The 19288-nt window shown below is 44.9% G+C and overlaps 1 protein-coding gene across 1 annotated transcript in view; it reads right to left on the bottom strand.

Annotated features, from left to right (window-relative positions):
• Window positions 1-7600: 7600 nt before the first annotated feature.
• MRPL39 (mitochondrial ribosomal protein L39) overlaps window positions 7601-19288 on the bottom strand; it is a 62080-nt gene continuing 50392 nt past the window's right edge. The window contains exons 7-10 of the mRNA XM_083171882.1: window positions 16389-16454; window positions 14723-14873; window positions 12213-12260; window positions 7601-7728 (exon numbers count right to left, since the gene is read on the bottom strand). Of these exons, the coding sequence (XP_083028008.1) occupies window positions 7681-7728; window positions 12213-12260; window positions 14723-14873; window positions 16389-16454 (313 nt within the window). The 3' untranslated portion in view covers window positions 7601-7680. The remainder of the gene's footprint in view (window positions 7729-12212; window positions 12261-14722; window positions 14874-16388; window positions 16455-19288) is intronic.

The raw sequence follows: 19288 nt of genomic DNA on the forward strand, positions 1-19288 counted from the left end.
AGTTCGATGCGGATAAAAAACCTGTACTCCTAGCCGATAAAAACACGAACTGGCTGGAAAAGATTGACACAGCTGTCGACCGCTACACCAAAGAACTTATCTGCTTTAAACGAGACAAGGCACGTAAGGTGCAAAATGACTATGATAACAATTCCGTTTATCCATGGCTAAACCCACAATACTCCCGAGGTCCAAGAGCCCAGTCCTACAGAAACCGACAGGGTCGCCCCCCCCGGCCCAGAGCTCACGATTCCAGTACCTCTGCGAGTGATGCTGACTCTACACAAGTCTACTCCAACGATGCTGCTATCCCTTTAGGCAGCCGCCCGCGACGACTGGTCACGCTGAAAAACAAACCCGTCGCACAAGGAGGGGAAAACAAAACGAGAGGGAGAGGTCGGTCCACCGCAAGAAAACCCAAGTAGAAGATCTGGTGATCAATCTCACGGGTTCTCCTTTAACGGCAATTGAATCTACAGTCCTCTCTAAAGGTTTGACTTTTATTCCTACTAATTTTCATGACTCCATTCAATGGCAAATAGACAGTTTTCGGTTTACAAGATCCTTACGCTTAAAAGACTATTTTGGCCGCACATCTAATGTTGGACTTATTACTGACACTGTACCTGTTCCCCTACGTAAACTAGCCCAAAAATCTACCTTTGATCCCCCCACGAATTCACATTCTATTAAAGCCTTTTCACGCATATTGCTTGGAGCTCCCGATATCTGTGTAACATCAAATAAAAAGCATTGTAATTTATCTCCAGATGAGCGTAAGGCTCTAGGAAATCTCAGTGAACGTAGGGACATTGTTATACGTATGGCAGATAAGGGGGGCGCAATTGTGGTTCAGAGCACCCTGGCATATGTGACGGAGTGTCAACGACAATTGGATGACTCCTCCATTTATGCCAGGTTGGACTCTGACCCAACACAGGGCTTTAAACAGGAATTAGATGCATTGTTACAGGTCGCCCATGCTAATGGGATCCTATCTGAACCTATAGTTAAAGCATTGACTGTCTCCTTCCCAAAGGTACCCTTGTTTTATGCCTTGCCCAAGGTACACAAGAGATTGGTTGATCCCCCTGGCAGACCCATTATATCTGCCAGGGGGTCTTTATATCAGCCGGTCTCTGTGTACCTTGACTGTTTACTCAATCCCTGCGTACAGGCAACATCTGCTTATCTTAAAGACACCAATGACTTATTAAAACGCTTGCAGGACATGGTACCGGTTGAGAATGGGTTAATTCTGTGTACAGCAGACGTAACCAGTCTCTACACCTGCATCCCCCATGCCATGTTGATGCAGGCTGTGGAACTACTCATTACCAATAACCCTTTGTATGATGGACCAGACATCTCTCTTTTTTTATCATTATTGAATTTGATACTAACTAAAAATTATTTTTACTTTAACGGGGTGTACTATCTACAACTGTTGGGGTGTGCGATGGGGTCCTCTGTGGCCCCATCGTACGCCAATGCTTTTATGTGGGCTCTTGAGAGACAACTCTTTGCCCCACTACATCAGAGCGGACATCTGTCGATGTATGTACGATACATCGACGACCTACTGTTTCTATGGTCCGGTGAGGAAAGCGTTCTGCTTGAGGTTCTCAGCTCACATAATGCTACTGATCACCCTGTTAAATTTACCTGTGTCACTAGCCATGAATCCCTTAGCTTCTTAGATGTCCAAATTAAAATCTCTCGAGGCGTCTTGTCTACTGGTTTACATGTTAAGGAAACAGATCACAACTCGTTACTAATGCATAATAGTTGCCATCCCTTGCCACTACGTCGGGGCTTACCGTTCTCACAAATGCTCCGGGTGAGGAGAATAGTGAGCGATCCTGATGAGACCATCAAATCTCTTGATACCATGATTGAGCGGTTTGTTGCTAGGGGTTACCATCTAACAGAACTTCTATCAATTAAAGCAAAAGTGTTAGGTATCCCAAGAGCTGAGTGCTTGAGTGGGGTTAAAAAAGACAAGGAAGCTAATACCATTGTACCATGGATTAACAAGTTTTCAGAAAACAGTGATACCATTACCAGATACATTAAAAATATGTGGCCCATTATTAACACAGACCGTGATTTACCAGCTCTTTATAAAACAAGGCTGATGCCAGCCTATTCACGGGGTAGAAATTTACGGGACCACTTGGTTAAAACAGATATCACTGATTTTCTGAAACCTAAACCCCCTGCTCATTTTCTCTCTAAGACTCCGGGATGCTACAGGTGTGTTGGTTGCACCACCTGTAGCTCAATGTTGACGGGTAGTTCCTTCCTACACCCGTACAGTGGAAGGAAATACCCCATCAAACATGTTCTCAATTGCTTATCTAAGTTTATTGTATACCTCTTATACTGTCCATGCGGATTTGTGTATGTAGGGAAGACAGAAACCACATTCAGGGAACGAATGGCCAATCATAGGTTGGCTATTCGTTCAGCTTTATCGTCCGGAAACAGTGATCAACCTGTGCCGCGGCATTTTCTTGCAGCCGGACACACTGTAGCAAGTCTACGCACAAAAATAATAGATCATGTCCCGGAACCCCGAAGAGGTGGGAATAGAAGCCAATTATTATTGAGACTGGAAAGTAGATGGATTATGAAACTAGAAACCATGTCACCCCGTGGTCTCAACGAACAGTTGGGACTACACTGTTTTCTGTAAAGCCTCTCAAACATCTATATATTGTAATCTTGCCCATGTTCAGATTGTATTTACCTAACATCAGTCTAATTTGTGTCGTAACATACCTATTAAAGATCTCCCTTTTTTTAGGATAATGCCGTAATGAATATTCTTCTGGTTAACATAGGTCTTAATGTGTAGACGTAACATTCTGCTTGTATTTTTAAATTCTTTCCTGTTTTTATGTATTTTTTTATGTATTCTAGTTTTTTGTACACGTTTTGTTTGCCTTACTTTTTATTATAGTATTTTTGATTGAGTCACTGACGTCATCCCAGACCACAGCCTTGATGGACATTGGTCTCTAATTGGAGCCATAGTCTCAGGTGTGGTGGGAGTGTCTGTCTCTAAGTATAATACACAGGATTGGTTAAGATGTACCTGACGTTTTGTATAAATTTACCTTTTGTTTCACTGTCTGTATATCCCTGACGACGGGAGGGTTACCCCCCGAAACATGTCGGATTAATAAAGTATTCACTTGTTTGAAGTTACAAAGACTGGAGAGTGCCGCTTCATTTCCCACGTTATATATATATATATATATATATGAAATAACTGGGCACTCGAGGACTCACAGGTGCAGGTGAAACCAGACCAATTTAATCCATATGAGGTCTTACAGGCGTCATCAACGTTTCGGGGGCCGTACCCCCGTCATCAGTACCAAGTGCAGACAGTGTGAAGTACTTCACACTGTCTGCACTTGGTCCTGACGACGGGGGTACGGCCCCCGAAACGTTGACGACGCCTGTAAGACCTCATATGGATTAAATTGGTCTGGTTTCACCTGCACCTGTGAGTCCTCGAGTGCCCAGTTATTTCTTCTCTATATTCTGTGGGCAGTGCTACATTGCTGCCCTCTGCAAGTTGGCACCGGGGCAAGCTACCGACTTCAGCTCACTTCAGCCCAGAGTGACGGCCCTTCTGGATATATATATATATATCATTCCAAGTGCCCGGCACTCCTATGGATGTCTTTAGTATGACCCGGTGCCTTCCTTGTAGCTTTGGTAAGCTCTTGTAGATGCTGGGATGGATGTAGGCGGCACTCTCGGATTTAGTGAAGCAAAGCAAATTTATTGTGGCTCCAACATGTTTCGGGCGCCCGAAACATGTTGGAGCCACAATAAATTTGCTTTGCTTCACTAAATCCGAGAGTGCCGCCTACATCCATCCCAGTATATATATATATATATATATATATATATATATATATATATATATATATATATATATATATATATATATATATACATACATACATATATACATATATACATACATATACACACACACACATATATATATATATATAGAAATTGGATGTAGTGGCACTCCGACTTGGGGCTGTAGATGCTGCAAAACGATGATATCAGATGCCCTCCGTGACAAGTCAGCTGGCCGCTGACTGTGTATGTAGCAGGGTGGGGGAGCAGCGGCACTCAAATAAATGACACCAGAACTCTGGTTATGGTCACCAACGTTTCTGAGCCGGTGTGGCTCTTTCATCAAGGTGCAGAAGACAAATACATGTGATAAATGAAAAGTTTAAATACCTTTCCAACTCCCGCGCTGGCCACCGGATCTGCAGGCTCTGTCTGATGACATCACTGCTGCTCTAGCAGCCGGGTAGAGGCGGGGGAGGAGGACGGGCATACATGTGACTGTAAACAAATATATGAATGGAAAGTGCATAAGTGCTTGTACTATAATACATCATACAACAAAAACATGTCACATATGTTTTTGTTGTATGATGCCTTATAGTACAAGCACTTACCTGGTAGGTTTGTCCTGCCCCAGCAAAACCCACCACTTAAGGGGTTAAATTGATAATATAATCACTTTCAAGTATCAATTTTTGATATTCTCCATGGCAACAGTTAGTTCTTTGGAATTCTTCGGTAGATGTTAATATTGTAGAACTTTGAGCAGTTATGCAGGTTAGTTCAATCAAAACCTCATAATGAAAAGGTGTTAGTAGGCTGGCAATGGGTTAGTGGCAAAAAATAGTTGTTAGATAATACTCATAGGTTATTCCTCCTGTAGCACAAATGAGATACAGTTCCCATTCCCGGGAGTAGTTTATCTTCTCTAGTGCGTCACCAACTGGAATGCCTTTTACGCTTCGCAGTGATCTGGACTCTTCCTCAAATTTACACTGGAGCCTGTGTTGGCGTGCCCTCATCTAGTTGCCACGCATGAGGGGTTTGAGTGCTGAAATGTCCGCTGGCAGAATGTCAGTGAGCAGAAGATGTTCCTGATCTGATGTGTTTCCCCACCTGCGTGTCTCGGCGGCTTTTTCAAAGGTCGCAGTGCCTGGTCGGACCCGGGATCCTGATCTCGAGTCTGGCACTTTCACACTAAACCTGGGTCACCCATTTAATCCTTTCTTATAACCTGGGTCGAATTTCCGGGTTGGTCGACCCAGGTTATTAGAGGAGGTCCTTTCACACCGCACCTTGACCTGGCAGCAACCCTCCAATTACCCGGATTATTGTTGTGAACTAGAAGGGGTATAATACCCATTCACTCGGTTTATTGCCGAGTAGCTGCCACCTTGACCCGGGTTGAGGTGTGGTTTAAAAGATCCTGGGTCAGACTTGGCATTACAAAGTGAAAGAGGTATAAAAGATAACCCAAAAACCTCATCAGGTGCCAGTAATCATTCCACAGTCAAAGTCACATAGACCTCATGTCTTCCCTATTCTAGTGTTTGGTCTGATCAACAACTGAACCTCGACCATTTACACCTAGTATTTTATCTGACCAATAACTGAACCTCTTGACCATTTACACCTAGTATTTTATCTGACCAATAACTGAACCTCTTGACCATTTATACATCAGTGTTTGTGGTTAGAGAATAGACAACGGGGAACGAAGGAAGAGCGAGTACTATGCATTCGGTCATAGCATAGTTCACGGTTTTCATGTCACCCAGCAGGTGCACAGGTGCACTCATTACTCTCGGACACATTTTGAAAGATCCACAGGTGGATTATAATTATTTCACTTGTGATTCTGTGAGGAAACCTGAAAAACATGCACTGTTGGCGATCTTGAGGACCAAGTTTGGGAACCACTGCTGTACGAATACCCAGAACCTCTAGGAAAGCTCTATTTGCGGGTGATCGGGGACAGGCGCATATACTGGATAATGGCCACCACCAGAACTTGTCTACTGGACCCAGGAAGATTGGGCGGATACCCCATAATCTGCCCACTTCTTAGTGGTATGGGCAACAATGGAGAAAGAATACTGGACTGTGGTTCTGCATGGAGAGGCGGGGCTTATCAGATGTGAAGTGCATCATTTTAGCCCCTCCCCTTCCACACAGTACCACAAATCACAGCACTTTGCTGTGGCAGCACCAGCACCTAAGGACAGGTGAACAAGGCCCTGCACCACGGAAGAGGTCAGCTACTGGACCTTGAGTACGCACGAATAGTATGCTAATATTCTATTGTATCTCAAACCCTGTATAGGCCAAAAGCTATTTTTGTATGCAACTTGTTCTTCCTAAAATTACTATACCTTAATTTTGTGGCCAGCCCTGCGTATTTATTTCTTTTATTTTTTATTTTAAAAAATTCTTGCTTATTTTGGTCAGAATTGAAGTTATTTTTTGTTCTATTTTTGTACTTCTACAAAGTAGCACGACACATTTCTCCTAATAACCAGACGCTCGTGTAGAAGCAGGACTCCATTCTCAATGGTGAAATATGCGCAGGAAAGCACTTTACAGAACATGTTCGCTTTGAAGGGCTTTGAAGAGGCTTTTAAGGACTCCGCTGATTGGAATAGAACGCTCCTCAACACAAGGAAAGCGGCCTCCGTGCCCTTGATGCTTTCAAAAGTGGGGTCACAGGAGGTACAGTAGGTCATACGCTACCTAGAGAGCAGGTTATCATCCTACCATCTCCCCTGTTGATACTGCGCCCCCCCCCCCCCCTCCAGCAGAATCCCCGCAATACGATGCATATACGCTTACACATCCGCCAGCATGCGGCCGCACAGAACAAAAGTCATTCGGTGGTCGCTCACCATGCAATGATCCCCCCCCCCTCCTCGCAGATAAAAGTAAGCCTATATTTTTAATCTGCACAGATATTGGCCAACTGGGGGGCGGGCACTGACATGTGACATCAGCCACCTGCGTTTGCATAGGTACGCCCAGCGATTCTATGGGCACGCCCCCCCATTTCTGCGGGACCACCCTCCCTGCCTATCCACCATTATGTGAATGCCCCAGCGAGTGTATAACTTGCTGAAGGCCTTCACTCCCGTGGTGTGCACATTCACACAAGCGACAATGGGGCAGATGTATTAAGCCTTAACAAGAGATAAATGCAAGGGTGATAAAGAGAGATAAACGTCCAGCCAATCAGCTCCTTACTGACTTTTTTCAATTACAGCCTGTAACATGGCAGTTGGCAGGTGATTGGCTGGACGTTTATCTCTCTTTATCACCCTTGCATTTATCTCTTGTTAAGGCTTAATACATCTGCCCCTATGTGCCTGCGCACTCCCCAACCAGGTCTAAATCAGCCACACAGTGCGGAGAGTCCAGAACGGTGCGTCACCACGCTGGCAAGCTGGGTTTGAGAAAACAAACACTATATTTAATGATATTAATGATATATTTAAATAATGGCCGCTTTATTTTTACACTGCAATTAAAATTTCAGTTTGAACACCTTCTCACGCAAATCTAAAGGCCCCCATACAACCCGATTTAACCCTATTCCGGCAGATCGGAGCAAGAAATCAGGTGAAATCAGGCAAAATCGCAAGTGTATGGTATCCGATGAGAGTAACAGGAAACATGGAATGATGGGTCAACTCATTGACAATAACCTGACATGACAAATATACAAGTAAAAAAGGGAAAAACAGTTTAATTTGGATATACAAAAAAAACAAAAACAATTTAGAAGTGAAAGAGGTCTCCGAATTACGCAGAAGGTTCCGATTCTGGCTCCTTCGCTTCCTTCTCCGTGACCTGTGGGGACAGGAAATATAACTGTAACCGTACGGATATGATAATGCTGTAATTATACATTCACGCTGCAAGATATGATCAGCCTTTGTGCCAAGAAATCTGTACAGTAGGTATATTGGACACAAGGGGGTGATAGTTCTCTAAAGGCAACAGAAACCACGGAAGCCTCATTATAAACACCACAATTATGATCTAATAATGTTTATTGGTCCAACAAATCTCCAAATATTCTTTCTTTAAATTGAAAATGCCGTTTGCACCAGTACAACATGCAGCCTCTGGTAATATGTAGGGCGTTTGTGAAGCCTCTGAGAAATGACATTGCCCACAGCTGCAATAATCTATACATCACTGGCTTTGTAATAACAGTGGGCTCAGATGTTCCTTATGCTGTACGTATTAGTGCCAGGAGACTCCACAAACCTCTCCAGTTATTCTCCTCCAGTAGATGTACTGGAGATGCACTAAGTCTTGAAAAGTGATAAAACGGAGAGGGATAATGCTGCAGCCAATCAGCTCTTGACATTTTTCAAACACAGCCTGTAGCATGGCAGTTAAGAGCTGATTGGCTGGTGGTTTAACACACTCCATATTTTTACATTTTCAAACTTAGTACATCTGGCCGAGAGACTCCTGTAACGGCAAGACGTTCACGTTGCCTTGGTTACACCTTCTATATAATTGGCTTAAACGGTATAGGTTAATTTGCTGGAATCATGCCTACAACTTGCGGGCTATTCCATTATGTTTGATCATGCAAATCTGGCCTAGACTGCTGCCACATTGCACTGTGGCATCATTGTAGGGGTATATGGGCCACACCCAGGTGTCACCCACCCTAGGTCCATCCGCTGCCCATCACTGCTGTACAGGATTCATTTTTACTTGGTAATCGCAATGTGAATATACTGTAACTGTTATTCATACAGTGATATAGTTACACTTGTATATAAGCCGATGCGTGTTGGGAGCCTTGTGCCATTAATGCCATTGTATGATGATGTTATACAATGCTTGCAAAGGGTGTAATAAATGTAATGTGTGCGAACTTGGAGCCACCTACAGTATGTAACATGTGGTGGTGTCAGAAAACAGAGGCATGCGGTGTATTTATCTGTAGTACTGATGTGTTCCCAGCCTGCAGTGAGAAGACAGGCACGTTCTATACACCTGAGCCCTGATTCAGTCTCAGGTCCATGAAGAGGTAACGGATGTTTTCTGACAGGTTCGTTCAATCAATTGTTGTTTACGGACACAGAGAAGTTCAGACAGAGTTATTCTTGTCTGTTGTGTTCCTGCCTGCTAGCTATCGTTCCTGCAGTCTTAGCTGTAACCACAGCACACTGGAGAGGAGAACAGAGATGGGGGGGTTGGGGGAGAAAGCGCAGATGGAACATCCACAAGTACTCTACTTTATTGATGTATGTCCTTTATACAATCAAATTTCAGTTTTACTGCTAAGTTTAATCATAGTACCGCAGCAATAGTCAGATAGAACAGTAATGCAGGGCACATATTACGGGGCCAGGTACCAGCGAGTGTTTACACACTTGTACTAACGTTTGTACTAACTTGTACTAACGTTTCTCATGATCAGCATGAATATCCCCAGATACTATATTTCCCAATGAACACATTAAGAAGCGAGGTATTCCATCCTGGGGGCCGACAGTCGTGACCCCGGCCCATTCTTGGCTCGCTGGCCTGTTATTCGACTTTGAATCCCGCCTGGCGAACAACGAAAAGGGGGAGTGTCCGCGGAAACGGCCGTGGATCATGGAGCTACTGCTGTGATCTCGGCAATCCACGGCCATACTTGGCAAAACAGGCCCGACTGCTTCTAAAAGCAGTCGGGTCCATTCTGCCGCAATGCCTCTTCAATGCTGTCAGGAAAGGCAGCATTGAATAGGCGCCCGCCGCTATTTCCCCCATCGGAAATAGCAGCGGGGGATTGAATACCGCCCTCAGGGAGGAATTCAATTGTTTATGTAAAGTGACGGGGGATTGGGGGGGGGGGGAATATTCCATTTTTCCTTCTGCACTCAGTCATGATTTAGCCGCATAAAGCAAACAACCCCATCCAAAAGTGCTGAACGAGCAACAACCCGGGAAATTGGTCAGTGTGAAAGGGTCCTGAAAGATTTTCCTGGGTCCAACGTTCCTAGGATTTCAACCCAGGTCTTGACCAGGGTTGGACTCCGGATGCTCGCGGGTTCAGGGGCAGTGTGAACGGGTAAGAGGCAGAGCGATGTGCTGTAAGGAGTGCTTCGCAATTTTGGGGCGATTCAGACCTGTTCTCACAGGTCCGAATTCGTCCCCATCCCTGATGGTGAGGGACTGTGAATAGGTGCTAATGCGCATGTTCAGTCCCCCGCAGCGAGAGCCTTCAGTAAGTTTTTCTTTTGCCTTATTAACCGGCAGGGGGCGTCCCATGGTGGACCCCCGGTGTTTCATGGGCGTGCAACAAAAAAAGCAGTTGGCGCGCCAATAGAAACGCTGGGCGAACCACCCAAGAATGCAGGTGTGCCCCTGCCTGCTCGGGGCGGACAGGTCTAGAAGATGTCCACAGCAACCAATCAATAGAATGTACCTGCACAATGTATTTTACTCTTATCATTAGGAGCTGAGAAATATTAGAAGGGGGGGGGGGGGGGGGGTTAATCCAAATCCACCTGGTTAATTGCTTTCTCCATTTACATCTAATCGTTGTGAGGTTGCATATTAGTCATTAAATATATAATTTAGGAAATTAGAAAAGTGTTAACGATTGGATCCGTTCATTATTATGTCGCCATGATCAGCAGAGAGGGGATCAGGCAGCCGTTTGTCTGTTGGAAAACACGATAACACCAGGATACACTTTCACGCGATCGGCGGAATCCAATTGTGGGCGGGAAAATTAAAAGAGCCCGCGGTGCAGGTTTGGTATCCAACTGCAGGACAGAACACGGGATGCGGCGATTTCTATAGAAATCACTGCGCCTGTATTCCACATACATCCTGACTTGCTCTGGCAGCCCCCTTGAGGACTAATTAAGCAATTGGAAGTTTCCAGTTACCTTAATTAGGCTGCAATTACTCACATTCTGAAGCAGGGTCTTCCAGCATCAAGATTCTGTCTCCTGCAACAGTGTGCGTGTGTGTAAAAGTGTGTAAGTGTGTGTGTGTGTAAGCATGCATGTGTAAGCGTGTGTGTAAGCCCAAGTGTGCATGCGTGTGCGTGTGTTAAATAATTATTCCAGGAACCCTTGCACTCCCCAGCACCCCGCACCCCAGTGGAAAGATGGAGCGGAAACCACAAGGCGTCACAGGGACCATGGGAGAGGTTGTTGTTTATTTACGCCCTGCTGGGGTTTTCAGCGCAGAAAACCACTTGACTTTTTTTATTTTTTTAAACTGGATACCAATCGGAGGACTATGAAAAGAAAAAAAAAAGGGGGGGGGGGGGTTTGCAATCAATCATTCTATACAGTGAAGAAGTTGCCCATAGCAAGCAGCTTTGAGCTAGCATTTATCAAGTATTCTTTAAAACAGGCATGGCCAAGCTTGTGAAACTACACATCCCAGCATGCCTTGCCATAGTTTTAGCATTTGCTAATAGTAAAACAGTGGCAAGGCATGATGGGACTTGTAGTTTCACAACAGCTGGAGGAACATAGGTTTGGACAGGATTGATTCACCTGACATTAGAAAAGGTAGAGGTTCGAGGAGGGTAAGTGCGCATTGCTGCTACAGACCGTATCGTCACATGCACTCTCCTGCACATATCCCAAACAGGTCTGTGCCCCTTTAAACCTCCGACCGGGAAGAAACCATCATTATTACGGCAGTTACTAATCAGCATAGGCCAATGATATCCCAGTGCATTGTCACTAATCATTACTCATTCATCAGAAACAGACGCAGGATTAGATAGTTGTCACTAAAATAAACTGTTATTTTAAGTGTTTATAGTTCCACTATAAACGGTAATACGCCGACAGACGGAATTGCTGGCAACGTGTGTGTTCCGTGAGGCTTTTAACAGAACGAGTGCCAAAAAAGCTGCAAAAACATATGTCCTTTCCTTTTCTATAAGGCGCTGAGTGACTTGACATTATAGCTAAACATGGTAAAGGCAGCCAATACTCGTGTCACACTGATAGGACTAGCAACCAGTGCCATTAATGAGGCTGCTGTGTGATCTGTACAACGTGCGCAGCAACATTCACAGAGTTCCACTGCTAAGGTATGAGGTACATCGTGTCTCATGCCTCAGCAAATGTTTGCGCGTGAGGCAACAGTCTCCATTGAGAGGAGACAGATCAAAGAGATCGAGAGTTAAAAGTACCATCCAATCAGTTGCCAGGTTACAGGCTTTGTTCACAAAATGGCAGGAGCGGATTGGTTGGTATAAGAGATAAATATAAAAAAAAAAAAAAAATTAATCACATTACAGCAAACATGTAACAAGTTTGTATCATTGTGAAATGACGTCCTCTTACCAGTTTCTGGGCTCTTGTTCGTAATTTATTCCAAACTGTGTGATGAGCCTGTGGCAAAGAGAGTGACAGTCATCTACAGTACGTGTGGGGAATGATTCAGGCAAACTCTCTCCGCTAACGCAAATAATATTAGTTAAACAAAAAAATACATTCATTTTTCTTCATTCAATAAAAAGGAGTTATCTCATGCGTGATGCCAACCAAGCAGCTCCCAACTGTCACTTTTCAAACACAGTCTGCAACATGGCAGGAGCCGATTGCTTGGTACTTTATCCCTCTACACGGCTTGATACATTTCCCTCAAGGGCACAGGTTCTCAAAGTCAGTCCTCAGGACCCCCACACAGTGCATGTTTTGCAGGTCTCCACACAGAATAAAGATCCACCTGTGGATCTATTAAAATGTGTCAGTCAGTAATGAGTGCACCTGTTGGGCGGCCTGGAGACCGTGCACAGTGTGGGGGTCCTGGGGACCGAGTTTGAGAACCACTGCTCTAGGGGAATGTGTTACGCCTTCTAAAAAAAACAAGTGTATACTGTAAGTTGCAGATAGCATTTACCACATACATTCTATAAGATTAAAGGTAGAAGCAGATTAGTTGCTATGGGCTGGAGTAGGGGGACAAGGGGTGGGAGTTGCCAGCTTCTAGAATGGAAATGAGTCAGTGTAGCACCTGCTTGCATAGGAGCTGCGGTCATTCAATCAGAAGCCACATCCAGTCCACACCTGCTCCCGTACTTGACCAACTCACTAGGACAGCTCCATACGTACTGAGATTTCTCTTCTGTACTGTAATTGGTGTTCATTCTAAAACTCTGCACCTTTCAAAATCCATGCAGTTCCCCTTTTCTGCCTGGGATGTCACTCACTGCAGTGGTACTTCTAGCACAGTTTGGTCTGTATTCTTCCACTGAAATACAGATCAAACTGTGCTAGAAAGGTACAGGGTGCTAAAATGTACAGTAGCATTACACCACATTCTAGCAGGTGGTGGTTGGGGTTACTAACATGCCTTGCAACAGTGTCAAAATGGCCAAAAAGCAAAACTGTAGCAGGGCATGCTGGGAGGTGTAGTTCAACAGCAGCTGGAGGGCCTACCCCTGACTTACAGCATGCTCAGAAGCGTTCAGCAATCATCCGCACCTGCCACAACACTCCTCCCTTGGCCTTGACAACAAACTGCCAGCTCAGCGTGATCCTACACAGGGACACGGAACAGAACGGCCTTTCAAATCCAACGCAGGAGTTAATAATTCAGAAACTCCAGCTCCTTATTAAGAAGGGAGGAATAAAAGCAAGCTGTTCTGGGTCCAGCGGAATGCTGCAATTTCTGCTTAGCACTCAGCAAGTACGAAGAAGCCAGTCTCCGACCACTTGGGGTTCTCTGAAGCATTTGTAAACAGCCGTCCTTCCTCATTATGAAGGACATGAAAGAGAGAATCCAACTACGCACAATGATTCATACAATAGAATCCTGGTCTTGAATAGCAGGACTTCAATGTGAGGCCATAAAGAAAAAATATGTTCATTTAAAACTGTATAGACATGGTTAAAAATAAAAAAAATAAAAACATTTAGAACACACGAGTATCTCCTATATAATCTATAATGCACCCTTTCCAAAGGTACGTGAATGTTTTTTTGCAATGGTCTCTCAGATTTTGAACACTGATTTGCGTCAAGGGCTGAACGCCTAAATAATCAAAGGATCTCAGCGGTATGAACACAATACAGGCAAACACTTAGAACACAAGACAGTAATAGGAACATTGCCAAACTGCAATGCAGTGTTATGGTCTAATTTAAAGTGAGAGTCCAAGTAAAAATATTTCCCAAGTTACACTGCCCTCGCCGAGCCAGACAAGCCGCCCATGGCCCCGTATCGTTGCCACCAGCAGAGAAGACGACAGAAAAGCTTGTTCGCATCTCTGATGCACAATAGGAAGCCGGGACTTTTATTGCAGCCATTCAGCAAATGAGCGAGTAACCGGCAATTTGCATCTCACCACCCAAGGTGTGTATTAGCTGCAGGAAATACTATATTCAATAAAGCTCCCAGTGGAGACGGCATCCCCTCAGTAGCTTTGTCTGTCATAACAGCATGTACGAGCTTAGATACAGTGCACCCAGGGGCTTATTTTGGGTCATTTGAAAAGGCAAAATCACTCTCAGATGGACGAAACCATGCTGCACTGCAGGGGGGGTAACATGTGCAGAGAGTGTTAGATTTGGGTGTTATATTGTTTCTATGCAGGGTAAATACTGGCTGCTTTATTTTTACACTGCAATTTAGATATCAGTTTGAAGTGCACCCCCACCCAAACGTAACTCTCTCTGCAAGTTACATCCGCCCCACCTGCAGCGCACATGGTTTTGTCCACCTGAGAGTGAATTTGCCTTTGCGAGTGAACCAGAGTAACCCACCTAGTGCCTGCAAGGAAAACCGTGATCCAGGCACCTGCAAGTTCAGCGTACAAAGACCAGGCGTGCTCACAGACACTATGCCTTACCCTTAACTGCCCAGGCAAGGAAACGCCCTGGAAGCGTCTAACATGCTCAGAGGGGATGGGCAGGGAATGTGCGGCTGTGACCTCGTACTGCATACAAAAGCTGGTCCTGGGAATGTGAGGTCCTTCAGAGAGATCCACAAATTCACCAAATCTGCAGGAATAAGGGCAAGAGAGTTGGCGTGAGTCACTTGAATGGTAGAACAGGTGAAAGCAATCCATGACTCATTTGTTACACTATAGATGTATAGGTTTTCTTACTAGTGGAATCAACAGTGCAGCAAACAGTACACATTATCTACAGCAGCTTAATCTGCAATTTAATGGTGGTTATTTTATTAACCATGGACCATGTTCACCGTCTTGTCCCTGACTGGCTGCACATCATGGTCAAAGATTGAAGACCGTTGTATGCAGCCAATCAGGGAAGAGTCTTGTTTTACACAGTCACAAATGCAGACCAAGACTTATCCCTGATTGGCTGCACCCCATGGTCCTCCACAAGTGACCTTGGTTTGCAGCCAATCAGAGTTAAGACTGTGTGAACAAGCACCGTGGCTCCGGAAGTGACCTTGGTTTGCAGCCAAGCAGAGACAAGCACCGTGGCTCTTAAGCAGCTGTAAAGCAATCAGCCACTGAGAAATCAAATAAACTGGTATATATAATGGGAGACCAAAGTCCACATTTTGACTCGATATATACTATACTGACCACTGGGAGTAATATACAGCACATTACTACATTCTATATATACTGCTTGCATAGACAAAGTCTGACATCACTAGCCTAGTAATAATATATTAGGGCACACCCCCGCCATGCCATCTTCCTCTAACATACCCATGTCATTCCCAAAAGTATCCCCACCCGGTCCCTCCTCCCATGCTGCAACCAGTTGCAGAACTCTCAATAGAGATTTATGGTTTAGGAGTAAAAATGTTGATCTATAAGAAAGTAATCTAACAGGAACTGGGATGTTCCCCCCTACTGGGACATACAGGGATATTAGCGCTCACGCAGGTGGGGCAGAATCTTATGACAAGTACTTTGGGGGTTACTTAGACCTGGATCGGTTCTCCGTGATCAGATAGCCGCCGCCCCGCCAGAGAGAAATCCCGCGCTGTGCAATGCTGCGATTATCTGCAAATATATTCACAACTCACCCATCATATAATGCATTTTCTGGTCTGTGTGTAACTCAGCTGGTGCGATTAAAACCAGCTGATCGGGGCCAGAGCGGACGTTAGACTCCATCCATACGGCCAGCAATTAAAAAATATAATTCTGGATTTTATCGCACATGCAAGTTGTAGGTATAAGCAGTCTATACATAACCGCCCAGCCTAGGATTCGCAGCCCAGCAATCTGGTCTGAATAACCCCATTAACCTGCAGAATGCCTTCTCACGTGGGACGCTTAAAAGATCTCAGCATCGCCCCAAAATTGAAAGGCAACCTATGAATCAAAGGACAGTACAGAAAGGCCAAGTCATAGCTGTCTATTAAACAGTGGGTAGCTACGTTATCCTTAATCAGTGTTCTCCATTCCCAGCCTTAGAACCTTCGGATCAGTTTGGACTCTACTGGTCTTACTCTCAGGGAAATGGATCGGACATAACCCATTGTTCCTCCTGCCGCCCCTGTGTATGGGAGTTCAGATAAACACTGACCTGTGTAACATCACCTTCCCTTGGGGATGCTGCGCCGCCTTTTCTTCCAGCAAGATCAATTTGTACCTGGGAGAGAAACACGTGTCTTATCTCTATACAGAACATAGCTAATGTGCCAATAAGTAACAAAAGGGAAGAAACTTTTTTCCTTGATACTCCCTTTAAGAGTCGAGTTGTAACCCATCTTTCACCGACTTTTAGATAAAAAAAAAAAAAAAATGTTCTCTCCTTCTCCACCGCAGCAAATAGGAAACCCTGCACAGAACTCCCTGTACCTGCTAGAGCTTTGAATCCACCGATACCGCTAACAGAGCTGGTTTGTATTCCAGCAGTAGACTACAGCAATGACTGATCCATGGCCCTAGCTAAATATGGAGGTGTCAGGTCAGCAGAGATCATTCCGAAGTTACAGATATAGGGGTCATTCAGGCTGGAGGTGCTGTTACTGTTGCTTCCTTGGAACCACCAGTGATGGCTTAGCACGGTAATGCAGCCGGGGGGCGAGTCAAGTAATGATCTGACGTCAGCCAGATTGTCAATCAATGACAGCCTGATGCTGAAAATCACAGGTGAAACCAAACCTGAATGACCTCCATAGTGTCCTCCAAGTGTAGGTAGCATTAGACTTGGGACACACATTTCACTTAGAACTCTGGCCAAAGAAAAACCCTTTACCTCATAACCTTGTAGAGAGGACAATAGGAGAAATATAGGTACTTGTTTCCTAGCACGGCCACACCGATTTGCATCGGGGTGATCGTGTCGGAAAAATCGCTTCAGTCGCATCGCATGCGATGCGACCGACCCAATTTTTACATTGAATCAAATGTGAATAGGGCCCCTGGGACCCCATTTTACATTGGATTGAATGTATAGTATTCCCCAGACCCCCAATTTTACCCCCTCAACGCCACCCCACGATTGACGGCAACCCGAAGCGCAGCGAGCCCCCGAGGGGTGGCGGTGCGCGTCCTCCGACCTTTTTCATCCCCCCACTATCCACGTCGGCGTGGAGTTGAGAATATAAAGTGTGGCGAGCCCCGCGAGGGGACGCGTATAACTTCACAGGTATACGCGTGCGCTCGCCACATTCTCAACTCCACGCCGACGTGGATAGTAGGGGTATGAAAAGGTCGGAGGACGCGCACCGCTGCGCTCGCCACGATTCGGGTTGGCGTCAATCGTGGGGTGACGCTCACCCATGACGGGGCCATATACAATGTGAAATGGATCATATTGGCCCATTTCACATTGTTTCCTATGTAAAATGGACTTAATCAAGTCCATCTCATCTTGTGCCATTATAATGGCACAAGACCGACGCGATGCTCCCGATTTCAATGTTAAAAATATTTTAACATTGAAGCCTATGGCAAAATCACGTACATCGCGTCGGGGGCCATGTTAATGCACGCGACCGACGCGATGCCCCCGATTTTGCCTTTGCCGGCAAAATGGACCTGATTTCAAAGGAAATCAGGTCCATCGCGTCCATGGTGTACCTTAACTTTAAGGTACACGATGCCTGCGATTGTGGCCGTGCTAGGAAACAAGTACCGAAATTTCATTTAGCTTCCCCTGTATATATATATATATATATACACATCTCTGATTGGAACTCACCAAACGTCCAACAGTATATTCCATTGCACCTGCGTATAACACCCGTATGTATATACTGCAGCACCTGTGTATAACGCCCACATGAATATAACCGCTGCACCTGTGTATAATGCCCGTATGTATACACTGCTGCACCTGTGTATAATGCCCGTATGTATACACTGCCGCACCTGTGTATAATGCCCGTATGTATATAATGCCAGCATACCCTGCCACTATTGTCAGCAGTATTGTGCCAGTGCATGCTGGGAAGTACAATTCACAACAGCTGGATCGTTTTTCAAGCGGATTCTCTACCCTTAAGGGCCCATTCATATATTGGGCATATAATCTACTGCACTGACAGCACACAGACATCAGTAGCTGGGTCTCAGGCAACCAAACAGCCCCCCTTACACTGTGTATAGTGGGAATGGGTACAGTTTAGCCCTATAATTACACCTGATTAATGCTTTAACGCAGTTTCCCAAAGCACCTGAATTACAGTCCAGGTCCTAAGAATATGCATGCTTAAGCACAGGTGACTTAATGAGTCCCTCAGTCAATTTGATTTAGCCATATAGACTCAGGCACAGATACATCCTTACCCTGTACCGTAATGGGGAAATTCTAAATCATAATGAGAGACTTAGACCGACACAAGCAAAAAAGGTCAAAACGGTCCTGATCGACACGCGTAAAAGTCAACATGAGTTTCCCGATTTTCCGGCTCATTTTTTTTTTTTTACTTTTTCATATTGTACCAACCAAACAGTGGAGCAAGGCATATGACCCGACGGAAGGTGAGCCACATGAGGGAATGGGTACATTAATTGGGGAGTCCACATGAACAAATCTAGAAATTGGCACCATAAAAAAATAAAAAAGCTTAAAAAAAACTCGACATTGTGTTGACTTCATACACGTCGACTTACAGTTGACCCTATACACCTCGAAGTGTTGGGGAGGGGGTGTTAATTAAAAAGCTGATCAGCCTTGTAAATATGTCAGGACCTGTCGATAACGCCTTCATCCAGCACAGCGCACAACCACCGCTTAAATGTGCCCTTTATACACGTTCTTTTTATATAAACATTTATCAGAAACATACTTCAAGTCCGGCACAATCGCGAGGCTGACATAGAAGGCAAAAGCAGCAGGGCCGCAATCTACAACATATAAATACTAAAGTGCATAAAAACATTTCTTTATAAAACTTTTGTTCTACAAGAAATGAGCATGAGAATAGATCCGTGGTTTTCAAGCAACTCAGTGTTATTCCTGCGAATAGCGAAGCC

Source organism: Crinia signifera, chromosome 2 (assembly GCF_055691185.1).
Source record: "Crinia signifera chromosome 2, ASM5569118v1, whole genome shotgun sequence".
NCBI lineage: Eukaryota > Metazoa > Chordata > Amphibia > Anura > Myobatrachidae > Crinia > Crinia signifera.